The following is a 14,201-nucleotide window of genomic DNA, read 5'->3' as shown; positions in this document are numbered from 1 at the left end:
CTTCCTGAAAGCCACGGTTTCAAGGCTAACGAGCCATTTTGTGGTGATGTAGTGAACCCTTTTCCGGCTCAGAGTGTACAGATCTGGAGTGACATGTAGCGAGGCAAGTCTGTTTTTAATTTTGATCCCAGCGAGTGAGGCTCTGGAGCATCCTACCGTTAATATGCGAATTCGGGTCATGGTTTTTACGGGATCTGAATGAAGCCTGTTTACTGAAAGGCATCTCTAATTGACATCAGCCACTGAAAGCAATCACTGAACCAGCTGTAAAGCTCAATCTGGGAATGGAGCCCGTAATGTTACAACTGTTGTTCCCCATTGGGTTCCATTCAGTCAACCAATTCTTGGCATTTCTGTCCCAGCGGGCGTTCGTCAACGTGTGACATGTTGATTGCTTCTCTCAGTTGATCTGTTTGTTTAAGGGCATTCCTCTGGGCACGAGTGGCCTGTAATGCTTTCTGAAGTGGTGCTTTGGGAAGAAGGTGATCCAGGTACAGAAGAATTTAGTAAGATCATTCATTTTCATTAGTAAGGTCAGAGATGATGTCAGTTAAAAAGTGCACACGTTTCCTCTGAGCATCCTCAGCAGCTACGCAAAGGTTTCCCAAGCTGAAGCTCCAGGATTTAAAGGCCCCCACAATCTGATTGTGTTTGACAGGCCAGGGGCATCCAAGTTATAAAAAGAAGAAGGGAGAAAAAAAAGAAAACATCCCCTTAAAAATGTTTCTTTATGCAGAGTCCCCCGAGCAAGAGAGGAACACTTTATCACATCTGACTGAATCTATTGGCCTTGTTTTTCCCAAACTGCACGGCCACATTCTGCAGCAAGGACCAATTTGGGGTGGTGGGGTGGGTTACAGAAAAAAGTTGTTTGGGGAGAAGTGGGGGAGAAGGAGGGGCGGGGGGGTACAAAGAGGGGTAGTCTTGCAGGCAGGTGGGTGAAGCCTGATGGAGAGTGATTAGACTTTTTTTTTTTTTGTCGTGTTTGTTTTAGAGGTAGTGAGGTGGAGGGCGGGGGGGGGGGGGGGGGGGCGCATTGTAGTGTGTGAGGAGGATGAATAGAAAAGCGAGCCGGGAGAGAGGAGAGAGGGACGAGGGTGAAGGAGGAGGAGGAGGAGTGGTCGGGAGGCCAGCGGTAGAGAGAAAGGGACCATTACTCAGGCTTGACTGCTTCCTCAGTGGTGACAGTGGAAGCTGCTCATTCGGACAGAATATGGTCGAGGCCGGTTCAAAGGCTACATTCACGCTGGAATCGGGAGTGATTGAACCCACATCTGAGGTGCCAGCCGAGCTCTTCCCCCGCCCCGTCCCCGCTGAGGTTAATTGGCATTAGTCGGTGTTGCTGTTAACTTTCTTTTTTTTTTTTTTGCTTCTTTGTCTTCCTCTCCCAACATGAGCCCTTTCTTCTGCTCACCAAAGTTAATTCTTTCTCTCTTTCTGTCCCCTCCTGGATTCCATTTTATTCTTTTTTTTTTCAATTTGACTCTTTTTTTCCCCTTCTCCCCATCACCCCCCACCCCACCATTACTTCTCCTTCTCTTTCCATCTACCCCGGTCTCTCTCTTGCTCTCTAATAAGTTCCAGATGTGGTTCTCGCATTCCTCTGGTCGGCGGAGAGAGAAAGAGAAGGGGGGGGGGGGTCGGTATGAGTCGGGGGAGGCGGTGGGGGAAGGGACAGGAGGAGAAGCACATGAATTAAAACACGGAGCGCATGATGAGGAAGAGGAGCCCGGGTACTGTAGCACGCACACAAATACACTAACGTGCACTGGGAAACGCACACACAAGACGAGGGAGGGAGAATGGATGCATGTGGTGTGTGTGTGTGTGTGTGTGTGTGTGTGTAAGGGTTAGGGGGAGGGGGGATGTCGGTCCTGTAACCTCAAAAGTTTTGGGACATTCTCCTCCTCCTCCTCCTCCTCCCTCTTCTTTCCCCCCCGTCCTCCGCTCCCCCTCCCTCCGCAGGAATGTGGCTGATGCTGATGATGTCACTTCATTTCTCCGCTCTCCCAGTTTCTGCTCCTCTACAGGGACAGGGCAGGGGAGAGAGAGAGAGAGAGAAAATGAGAGAGGGAGAGATGCGACTTGCTCCATCCATCTTCCCTTTCACATTAGGGTCAGCCGTCCAGCTACATCGGTTACTACGGTGCCGCAACGCTCGCCATCCCCTCGTCTTGTAACATCACAGCCTGCAGGCTAAATTGTTGCCGACTACAAATAATGAGTGACCCATCTCTTAGTAATAATAATCATCAATGGCTTTGAAGTCCAGTCATTAAAACCATTTTGCTCAGATGCATTATTTTGTCAAAGACTTCATACCCTGGAGGCTAAGCTTATCTTAACTCAGTTTACCCCATGCTTTTAGTTCTAGGTTGGGCTTTACCTAGTTTACATCTTAGCAAGTCACGTCAGGTTGATTGAAGATGATCCAAAAGCACGGGCATTACTGTAATATGCTGCTTTAACAGGCTTCAGTCTGGATTCAGGCTATGCACAAGATATCGGAACCTGGACGCAGGGATTTGCTCCCATTCAGCCACAAGAGCACGAGTGAGGTTCAACAACGATGTTGTGTGATAGGACCTGGCTGTCCAGTTCATCCCAAAGGTGTTGGGTTAGGGTTGAGGTCGGGTTGGATGGTGTGGCGGCAACAGTAGAAATGTGTCCACAAGGTTTCTCTCCTCTTCCCCGCTCGCTGTGTTTCATGAGGACAAGGCTTTGTGTGCGCACACACACACACACACACACACACACACACACACACACACACAGAGCCAAGCGGAGAGACAGGTGAAGTGAACATTTCTGGAGTTGACAACCCGTTACGTTACGTAACGCTGAAATTCAGCCGTGGTGTTGTGTTGATGCAGTGACTTAAACCAACAGTGTGTGTGAACAAGTATAAATAATATGTAATTTGTAAAGCTATGAGTAGAGGAGAGGTCAGCTAGCCACTAGGCTAATTTATGCAGTGTAAAATGCCATAGGCTTAAGCTAATAATGGTGACTAGCAAAAAACAGTTGTTTTGTCTGTGACACTTCGTAGTTATACCCCCTGAAAGCAGTCACCCAGGGGGAAACACTGCTTAGTATCTCTGCTGTTTATTCGGGGGAAGGGTGTGCAAATCAAGGATACAATAATTGATCACTAATGTTGACATAACTAGCTTATTTCAAGTTTGCTCCGTATTTGGTTCCTCATTCATTAGTCACGCTAAATTTTTCTAATGCTATCCAGTGGCTACCAATGCTCAATCCAGATTCATGAATTCCCCACTCACTTTGCTTTCTGGTCTTTTAGCATGTTTGCCATCAACAACGAAGCCTTTTCTGGCCCTGGTGGCGACATTGGCGAGGGACCCTGTATGAATATGACTTCTCTCCAGGAGGTCAAGGCCCCGGGGCTTTTATTGGACCGTTTGTGACAGATGACATTGCAAGAAGCTAACAGTACATACCAATAAAATTAGATTACACTGAATTGAATTAAAGCAGACCTTGGAAGAGGTGATTTATTGATGGGACGCTGCTTGTAAAAGAGTCCTGCTGGATTCCATTACCATGTGCTGTAACGGGAGGTGGATTGGCGGACGCTCTGAAAACTGTCACAGTTGACGGTGTGGATGGTTACTTGCTGGATCACATGGCTTTCGAAGGCAGAATGGCTTTAGGAATGGGTTGCTGCCCAAAATCAATGAGGAACCACTGCCGTGAGTTATTGAATCATTGTGATATCGACTGTGCCGGTCAACTTCTGCAGCGACCCCTGCGCTAAAAGCCGCACAGCAAACAACTGCAGAGTAGCAGCTTGATCTCTACGTATCCCCTTGTTTAAGCTTATCCAGAGGACGGCTATTGTTAGTCCTGGTCACCCTTGGTTACAGCAGAGTATTCTTTGTCAGCCACTCGGCATGCTGGCCGCACAAAGGCTCGTGGATTACCAGCGACGGGGCCGGCTTTCCAGCGCTTTGGCATATTCATGTGCCCGTAATATGTCAGATGCTTCATCCATGAATTATCATATTACCCACCACTGATCCTGGGGTTGCCATGGCCACTGTGTCTGTCATTGTGTCAGTGGTCCTCACTGGCTGTAGCCATGGTAACAATGTCTGTAACAGAGGTTCGGTACAAATAAAGCTCTTCAGATGTGAAATGCGTGTATGAGAGGAGCCCCCGAGAATGTAAGGGTGGCGCACACACACACACACACACACACACACACACACACACACACACACACACACACACAAACACACACGCGCGTGCATGAACACACACTCTGCCTACACAAACACAGGCATTCATAGAAAACGAGTGTGCACACCTTCACGGGAGCAAATGCACTCTCATGTACGTGGTGGTATCAAAACGGACAGACAAAGCGCCGGAGTCATTTTCCTCCCGCCATTTCCAAATAAATCTGTTTCCACAGCAACCATTTTGATAGCAATGGAGAGAAGGGATGAGACGCAGGACTCACGGAGGGGAAGAGAAGCAGACATGCTTGAAGGTGTAAAGGTAGCCCAAGAAGGGACTGAAGTGGTAGGTGGTGGAGGTGAAGGAGGCGGGGTGATCATTTTTAAGTAGATGCCTGCCAGACAAAAGGAAACGAGTGGGGAATGAGAAGGGGTCAAGGCCACGAAAGAGATGAAAAAAAGCGAAAGATCGCTGATGAGTATTAGGGGAGAGGACAGCAAGGTAAGAGGACCGAGGAAGGGAGCGAGCAGGCAGGCAGACAATGCGGCAAACAAAGAAAAGGAGTCTCTGTGTCTTTCTGGCTCCCTCACCCCTCTGCCCTGATTTCTCCCGCTGCTCCGTCCCCACCTCCAGGAGTCACCTTTGTGTTTGAGCGACGTGGTGTCAGCGGGCTCAGCGGGCAGCCTCCTTTCACTCCCTGCTTCTCTCCATCCATGCCTCTCGCTCGTCCCTATAGCACGGTCACCATGGCTACGGGTTATTATGGCCGTCCTGCCGGGCGGCCATGTTGTTGAGAGAAGGCAGACACAGGTGGTAGAGTGCCCCCACAGCCAGATGAGGACGGGGAGAAACTGCATCCATCCATGTACTGCATGGATACAGGTTAGAGCTGAAATGATCGATCGGTCTATTTATTGATTCGCTGGCTGACAGAACATAAATTGACTGAGTAATTGTTTAAATCTTTTGTCAAGCAAAGGTTCTAAAAGTCGCTGATTCCAGCTTGTCAAACACGAGGCTTTTCTCTGTTTTATAGTAAACTGGATATCTGTGGGCCAGTCCAAAGGCTGTTGTCATGATACAGGAATTTCTAACTTCGATACAATACCTTCAAAAATATCAATATTCAAAACCATTTTTGATACCACAGGACTGACACATGGATTAAATGTAATTACTAAATGATCTAATCCACTAGTTTTAGACATTAAGTGGAGTTCAGAGTACTGTGTGTTAAGCAGAACAGCATCAGTTAATTTACTTCTGACCTTGTTCAAAGTATTTCCTATCAAGTGAAACTCTGCTGTCTGAGATTCCTCAGGTTCTTCAACAGCGAGTTGGTCCTCCAGGTGTTTTGCTCGACTGGTTTTGTTAGCACCTTTCGTCAGCACGTCCAATCACATGTGACGAGTGCTAGCCAAACATAAAATAAATATCATCACACATCATGCACAAGGTAGATCTGTTGGTGCACAGCCTGACTAACACCTAGATGTACGTATGTGCAGTCATATACAGAAAACGGGGGGGGGGGGAGTCAGTGCCGCATGACTCCTATGGCTGCAACTTTGTCCTGAAACAATGATGTCATCCTCCTCCATCACACTTCGCAGCTCTGTATCTGTGGACCTCGCCGTTTCTTTGTTCTCCTGTTCCTGCATCTCATTTTCAGGCAGCCCCTCCGCAACGGCAACACGGCGGCCACACGCAGCGACAATATGGAATTAGACAGATAACAAAATCAATTTGGAGCAGATTGACTAACAGTAAAGAGAGAGGGGCTGAAAGAGGGAAATAATGAGGGGCCAGTGCGGCTGCCTGACTATTAATTGAATAGGTGGAGGGAGGATGAGGTCATTGAAAACATTTTTTTTTACTCCGAAAAATGGGTGTACCGAGCATAAGGGAGGATTTCATCAGACACACAGATGCACATACGCTCACAGACACGCTCGTACAGAAAACTTTTTTTTGGGGCAGTTACTTTACACGTCAGCTGTTGCTATGGTGACGCAAGTCTGTGATCCAGCCGAGGCGCTGGATTGGCTGAAGAGGAGCAAGGGAGAGGAAGGCAGGGGGACTTTGTTGAAGGGGTACAGAGGGGTACGGGGAGGGGGCCCAGACACAAAGATACTTAGATCGATGCATAACAATCCCTACAGATGCCTTTTTATTTCCTAGGATCTGATTCAGTGAGACTGAATGCCACCCAGAGAACTCTCTACTGCATGGCATCACTTCACCAACCTTGTCTCCTGTCCCGCACAGAGAGGCGAGGCAAGCCTGTATTTAAATGCTGTAAAGCGAGCTATGACATTCACCACCTAACAGCAGGGTGTGTGGCAAATTAAGAAATGCAGGGTATGTGAGCAGCACACTCACTAAAAATAGCTGCAGACGTCTTTGCATGCATATACCCTTTCAGTAGTTTTCAGCAACAAATTGATGGTTCATTACCTTGCTATTCGAATGCCATCGCATGGTGCGAGAGGTGCTCTCAGGGCTAAATTGCTGTGGTGGTTCACACTATGGTGACGTGTGGCCGTGCTTTCGGTGAATCACCCGGGCCAAGCTGTGCGTACTCGCCTTTGGCTTTGTGTCTGCTTTGACAAGCCAAGGTTGGTGTCACAGTGTCTGTAGGGGCTGTTGTCCTAGGCTCCGGATTAATCCTAATCCCTTTCCAAACTTTGACTAGGGCTGTGTTTAAGCCTAGACTAAACTGAGACCCATTCCCAACGGAGATGGGGATGCTTCGCTGCCTCGGCGGTTTAGTCCGAGTTGTGGTTGTAATCCATGTTCAGGAAACCGCCTCGTGGCGATTATATGTTTGGGGTTTAGATTGGTTGTGTTTGTGTGCCTGTGTTGACAGGAAATGGTTAGCCCATGTGGTGAAGGTTAGGTCATTGGTGCTGCCTGTCTTTGTTTGTGTGTGTGTGTGTGTGTGCGCGTGTGTCAATGTGCATGTGGTCATGGGCACAGCTCTTTGTGACCATGGTCTTTGTGTGGACAGGGCGCTCGGATTCTCCTGGTGGTATCTTGGGGATCAGTGACTCAAGGAAATCAGGACACACTCTAAATTTGTCACTGCAGCATAACCCACATAATGAAAGAATACAAGCTCCCTTACACACACTCATGTCTTTCCTTTGCCTTGACTGCTCTCTGAGATTGAGTGACTAGATTTCCTTCTTTAAACACACACACACACACACACACACACACACTCATGTTGGCAAGTGTTAACTGGGTAATATGGAAATCAGAAGCCGATGAGCACATGTTTAAATGAGTCAGTGTTTTCAGTCCTCAGCCTTTGCTTGGGTGTTTTCTCTGCAGATTGTGTAGCCTCCATTCAGGAGTATTCAGTTTGGATTATGTTTGTGGTTTAGTGAGGCAGTTGAGGGAATACCTCCAGCTAGCATATCTGAGGCGGTGGAGGAAAGGATTTGCTTGCCCTCAGGCTACTGTCAAGGTTGCGGGGTACTTTAAACCCAGCTAAACTCTTTACACCCATGTATATCTGAGAAAAGGTTTTTTCATGCTTTTAAAGATGGTGTTAATCCACACTGTACATTCCAGTAATTAGCATAGACAAATGCAAATTTCATCAAATTAGGGTGGATACAGGAAATTACGGTACTGTCTAGAATAATCTTTTGTTTATAACCAGTTTTTATACATTCTTCCCCTTAATTACTACTACATCACTGTCATATGTGCACGCTACAACGGGCACAGAACATATTTGGCATTTACACACTGAACCTTCGCTCCAGATTTCACCTTGACAAAGTAAGCATGTGGGAAAACAGATTCTAGCAACCCTTTAATTTGTCTGGAGAAAGGGGAACACACAAAGATATCGGTATAATAAATATTTTTGATATTTACAATGGATCACATTTTTATGTGAGAGGAGTCGCCCATAATAACAAACGTGCAGAGAATCGTCATGCGACTCTGCAGTCCCTCTCAGAGCGTTGAAGCGTCTTTCAGCTTGTTGTTTTGGTTTTGAAAGCCTGCAGCTCTGCTCTCTTGATTCGGTCTCACTACTTTCACCAGTGTTGTTTGTTTTAGCAGACAGCTGAATTCAGTGAAAAAGCTCAGATGAACCCGCTGTACATTACCAGCCCAGCGCTAAATGGCAGGAAGGCAAACTTAGCAAGTGTCTGGTGAGCATAGTGAAGCATGTAACAGCTAAAGCCAGATATTTCCCTCGGGGGTAAGTGGGGACTAAAAACAGAGTTCCAAAAACAGAGGAGTGAATATTAGACAAATGACTTCAAATTAATGCTAATGTCACTCAAAATTAGCTGAATGTCTGCATTTGAAATTGTTTGCTGACAAGTTCATCCATATCAACTGATGATAATAATTACAATAATGATAATTGCCAACTATTTTAGTAATCCATTAATTGTTTAAGTATTTTTTCAAGTTAATCATTTTGAATGAAATATATTTGAGTTTTGGATTTTTGGCTAAGCAAAATAAGTCTTGAAGACGTCACCTTGAGCGCAGAGAACATAGACACTGACAGGTGAACAGAGGCAAGTAAACAGCATCCAGACTAGCAGGTCTGCCCTGACAGAATTCAAACACAGCCCTCTCGATAGCAAATGGAAACTTGTTTTGAAATCTTTAAGTGTTTCTCTGTAACGTTAAATATTCATGACTAAATGAGCAACAATGAAATTTCAAAAAACGTCTATTAAGAATTTAAATTCAGCTAACACGGTTTATCAGATTTTGCTAAATCCTGGCTGATCACCTTCTTCCACCTGAGCCCCGCCTACTTCAAACCAGTGAGCGGAGCCAGAGAAAAAAAAGAATTTTCAATTTTGAAATAATCAAACACTGACTGCTCTAACTCTGGCAGAGAACTGTGTGTTCATGAAGGACCCCATCGCTCACAGTAAGAGGACGATTTAGAAAATAAGTTTTCAGGGACTCTTGGAGGTGATTTAGAAAATGATGAGGACATTTTTCAAAGTCACCTCCAAGGCACACATTACTGTAAAATAAGTCAAAATAAGTCAAAGTGTGTAGTGGCCATTTGAAGAGTCATTTAGTAACTGAAGCATCTGACTTCCACTTTGAGCTGTGGTGGCTGCTGGCTGGTAGGGCTGCACAATTAATCAGTATGGCAAAGTGCAATATCCAAGTCGCAGAAGCTGCAATTCTTTGATAAAAAATTTGACAAAACTGTACTGTAGTGCTGCAGAGATGCCTCGGCATCCAAACGAGATTTGGAGGCCGGGGACAGACCTCAGAACATATTACATCATCATGATTTTAATAGGGGGGGAGGGGGGAGGGGGGGGGGTCAGTAAAAATGAAAGCAAAAATTATTGTTCCCACTAATTATATCAAAATATCTGTCAAAAATAATTCCAATGTGATTTTTTTTGCCATATCGTGCAGCCCTGCTGAGTGGTGAGAACATACATTCTTCTGCTGCCTTTTCATGATTCAGACTGATGTTTGTTTTTACTTACCAACTTTTCATAGCCAATCGCTGTTGCTATGTTGTTTGCTTTGTTTATCTTAATTCATTAATCCAGTTCATTTGTGTGTTCCTCAGGGAGCAAATTAAGGGACGCTATTTTTTTTTGGTTCAGTGCATAATTATTTTATGAACGCATACTGCAAAGCTCCATCTTCATCTGATTCCCTTTTCACCGTGTATCCTCACACGTCTCCTTTATATTCCGAATATTACAGTAATGTGCAGCGCTGTCAGAAGCCGTTGTTGCGATCGGTACGGAAATCTTTTTTGCATGGCTGGGTTCTTTTCTGTTATCGGGCATATTGTAACTCTGCAAATCACGCCAAATCTGACGTGATAGGTGGAGAGTGCGTGACCATGTATATGAAAGGCAGGGGAAACGTGAGTGATAGGGACTGAGGGTTCATGACGGGGAGGATGGGAGGCGGGGTGCAGAGGCATATGGCAGTTGTTAAAAAAAAAAAAAAAGTGAGAGAGAGAGGGGAACCTTCAGAAAAGCGCTGGAGGGCTCAGAGGGAAAAGTGTGAGGCAACGAGAGAGGGAGTATAAGAGAAAGGGGGGGGAGTGATAAAAAAAGTGGAGGACAAGTAAGAAGGAGACATGTAAATGGTAGGAGGTGAAGAAAAGGGAGCGAGAGAAAAAAGAGAGAGAGAGAAAGTGCTGGAAGGCTGATATTTAATGTGATAAATGAGTTGTGACAGTCCGCCTCTAACCCCGTCCAACCAGCGAGTAGGAGGAGGCACACTGAAATAGAAAGCATTATGGGTAAAAATGACATATACAGCATTATATATGTGAGATAGAAAGTAGGAGGTGCATACATACTGTAGAGAAGGAGAGGTAGAGGAAAATAAGTACAGGCAAAAAGACATTCATAGGCAGCATTATAGATTCACAAAGCAAAGGAGGAGAGTGGCAAAAGCAGAGGGTGATGCAAAGCAATTTGGGTAAAGGACATGCAACATTATAGAGAGAATAGAAGGAGAGGTTATGGCTGAGGTGGGGAGGGGGGGCGGTGTACGATGCAGCACTGGGTTAATGAGCTACTGTACAAATTAAAAATAAGAAATAATTAAGAATTGGGAGCGGGTAGAGAAATGAAAGCAAGAAAATTTAAAGCAAGATGCAAATCCTCCACGCTGATTGCCTCTCCTCTATTGTACGAGTGTCACGGCTTCAAGGGAGAGCTAATTACAACTTGTCATCTTACAGCGTGGAACAATAGCAGAGAGGTTTTTTTATCCCTGTCTCTCCCTCATATCAGACTGTCGGTCGGTGGGCCGGCGCGGTGCTGGTCTGTCTGCTGTGGTAGTGGACTACACGCTGGAGGGAGAGAGCCTGGGAGACAATGACATCCACTGTAGTTTGGGGTTGGGGAGTGGAAGCCTGCGAGATGACTCACTGGCAGGAATGAAGAAGGGAGAGACAGAGAGAGAGGCGAGTAGGGAGGGCCGGAGAGTTTTGGCAGTTTTGAAAGTCGGGAGCGAGAAGAAAAGGGGTTGTGAGAGACCCTATGGCTGAAGTTGCCTGTTTGATCTCCCAGCTCCTCTCTCCTGAGTCAGCGTGAGCCGCCTCTTCCTCTTCTTTCTTTCTCTTTCTTCCCCTCCGACTCTGTTCGGATTTCCTGTTCTTCGACACCTCCGTCTTTCCATGCCGCTCTTTACGCCGCCGCAGTTAAAGGCCGCAAGCCAATGTGTGATCAGAGGTGGCAGTCGTCGTGGCATTCCATCTCTGCCCGGGGGAACGCAGTTTTCAATCAGTTGACCGTGAAACCACATGTACGATAACATGCTATAGCTGTGTTTGGGGGGACATTACAGTAGCTTGCCCGCACTGCATACACAGTGAAAATGACACAGTCCCTAACTTATTTCTCTTTTTTCCCCCCATATCCCTATCCCGCCTCTCCAGTGTGGACGGCGAGGTTCTCTCAGGAGCCGGCAGACCAGTCGGTGGTGCGGGGCCAGAGGGTGATCCTGTCCTGTGTTGTCTTCAACTACTCAGGCATTGTTCAGTGGACCAAAGATGGCCTGGCTCTGGGCATCGGAGAGGACCTCCGGGGTGAGACATCACACAGCCTCCTTAGGGCTCCTTCACTCTGTTCAGCATGTGACTAATACGGGTTTTTTCAAAGCAGACTCTGATGCGTTTGGATTGGAGCCGCTGATAGGCAACATTATACATTTTAAAGCTCTGCAAGTTCCCCAAGTGAATGTTCTTTCTGGTACCCTTTACACCACAGTTGTGAAGACGGCAACTTTTTTTCCCAAAATTTAAATTTGTCATACCACGGTGCAGAGAGTGCAGAGGGCAGACATGTTTAATGTGTAAAGCCAATTTTGTGCTCACAGTGGCATCAGCAACATTCACTGCGCAGAGAGTCAGATCAATTTGCAAAAAGCACTTGATCTCTGCTGTTTCTTGTGTTGTGGAATCTGATTTTCCCCAAACAAAGCACAACTCCCACAGCAATTTGAATGATACGTGCTCGTCCAGTATAACATTTGAGTTATAGCACTTTTGGCAATGTTGGAGGCTACTGTTATGCTAAATACAGCCGGACTACCACCGCAGCTATCCCATCACACAATGTGGTGACAAATCTGTGCACTTATTTGGGTCGCTGTTAACTTCGGACACGTTCTGCACCTATCATCTTGTGCTTGATGGGAAATTCGATGCTCCCTCTGGCACATTTTAATGACACCCTTCAACTTGGCTGAGGAGTATCACATCATCACCTCTGTCACAACAGCAGTGGGTGACACTGACTGGCTAATATCTGATTGTTATTGAAAGGCCGATTCATCAACTAATACCGCATATAGCCTTCATTCTGCCATGCAGCTCTCTGCCCTCAATGTTCTCTCCAGTCTTTCTCTTCGCCAGTGAGGAAATGTCCGGTTTGATTTATTAATGTAAGTCCGTCTGTCAACAACAACAACAGTTTAAGACGGTAGCCTGTCTGACTTTGACCAAACTTTGGGGGGATGATGCATCCCTCATCGCTGTGTTGCAGCGTTTTCAGAATTGCACTGATTAACCCAAAGGGGTCTGTGCAATTACTGGTCAAAACAAGTGGGCATATTTTGAACTGATTGGTCCTGAGGGAGACTGCGTCATTTGTGACATGCTGTTGTCTTGATTTTGTTGATGTTGCTGTTGTTTTCCCCAGACTTTGTGCATTCATATACTAGGTTTTAAAAATAAATACCCCCCCCCCCCCCCTTCATTTGCTTTCCTTTCCTTTCTTTTTCTTCCGTTCTCTCTTCTACTGTACTCTAGCCTATGATTTTGAATAGATTATTTAGTTCTCTGGTATTTGTAATTAGCCTCTCCTCTCCTCTCCTCTCCTCTCCCCTCCGTCATGCTATTACTTTGCGACTTCCTCGTCCAAGCTCCCTTGTTCCTTTCTCTCCCTTTTGTTCTCCTTTCTTTCAGAGCCCTCTGTCCTATTCTTCATTGAACTCCTCTATGATGCCGCTCTTTTTCTCTCCTTACCTTCACCTTGCTTGACACACTCTCACTTTGTGCTCTCCTCTTTATCTCAGCCCTTCTGTCCTGGTCTGTCCCTTCTCCATTATTTCTGTCTGTCCCTCCCTTCCTCCCTCCTTTCTTTTAATCATATTGTTACTGTAATGGTTCAGTGCTTCAAGCCAAAGCTTTTAAATAAAAACACTGAGACATGAATGAACACTGGTCGCTTCATGCGCATATACACTCAGTGGGTATTTGTGTGTGTGTGTGTGTGTGTGTGTGTGTGTGTGTGTGTGTGTGTGTGTGTGTATATGAGGCTCTGTCCCCCCCTCCCGCCATTCTCCGGGCTTTTCATACGCTTTCTCGCTCTCGACATTTCACATGCAAATGCTTGTATATACGAGGCACAGACACACATGCACACGTGCATGCAGAAACAGGGACACACAAGGTTAGGCAAGCAGCGATGCTCTGTACAGAGGCTGCATAAACGGCACAGAGGATTTCACATGCGATCTACGTCTGGGCAGCAAACATGAATTCTGCACCATAGACTGGAGCCGATTTGAGTCCTCTAAAACGGTGCTGTCATAATGCATTCATGTTTTTCCCCCTGCTGGTGAGAGAGAGCATGAATGCCACCTAATGGTGAGAATGTACAGCAGTGACACTGCTGGGCTGTGTGTGGTGGATGGGGGAAGGGGGAGGATTGGAGAGGCTGTGTTGTGTGTGTGTGTGTGTGTGTGTGTGTGTGTGCATTGTGCCGCTGCGTGAATGTGTATGTTTGCTCATGCGTATTTGTTTGTGCGTGTCTGTTGCATCATGTGGCCATGTGTCTCTCTGGTGTCATTTAGCCCGGTGAAGAAAAAGTCTAATTTTTTGCCTCATGTATGCTTCATTTTTTAAAATCCTGATACGGACCACCTGGCTGTGTGGTGATCCTGAGACATGTGACGAATTAGCAGTTCAAATATTAGAGGAACAGGGACGTAATTCACCTTCAGCCAGCATT

General features: G+C 46.2%; 1 protein-coding gene across 2 annotated transcripts in view; it reads left to right on the top strand.

Moving 5' to 3' along the window:
* kirrel1a (kirre like nephrin family adhesion molecule 1a) overlaps positions 1-14,201 on the top strand; it is a 31,924-nt gene that overhangs the window by 3,309 nt on the left and 14,414 nt on the right. For both annotated transcript variants that reach the window (XM_038732188.1, XM_038732189.1), the window contains exon 2: positions 11,624-11,773. In XM_038732188.1, coding sequence (XP_038588116.1) covers positions 11,624-11,773 — 150 coding nt within the window. The remainder of the gene's footprint in view (positions 1-11,623; positions 11,774-14,201) is intronic.

This window comes from Micropterus salmoides, unplaced genomic scaffold (genome assembly GCF_014851395.1).
Source record: "Micropterus salmoides isolate LMB-PRFRI ecotype aquatic unplaced genomic scaffold, ASM1485139v1 Ms_hic_scaffold_2, whole genome shotgun sequence".
Lineage (NCBI taxonomy): Eukaryota > Metazoa > Chordata > Actinopteri > Centrarchiformes > Centrarchidae > Micropterus > Micropterus salmoides.
Note: the sequence above shows the minus strand (reverse complement) of the source record. Positions and strands in the feature narration are given on the sequence as shown.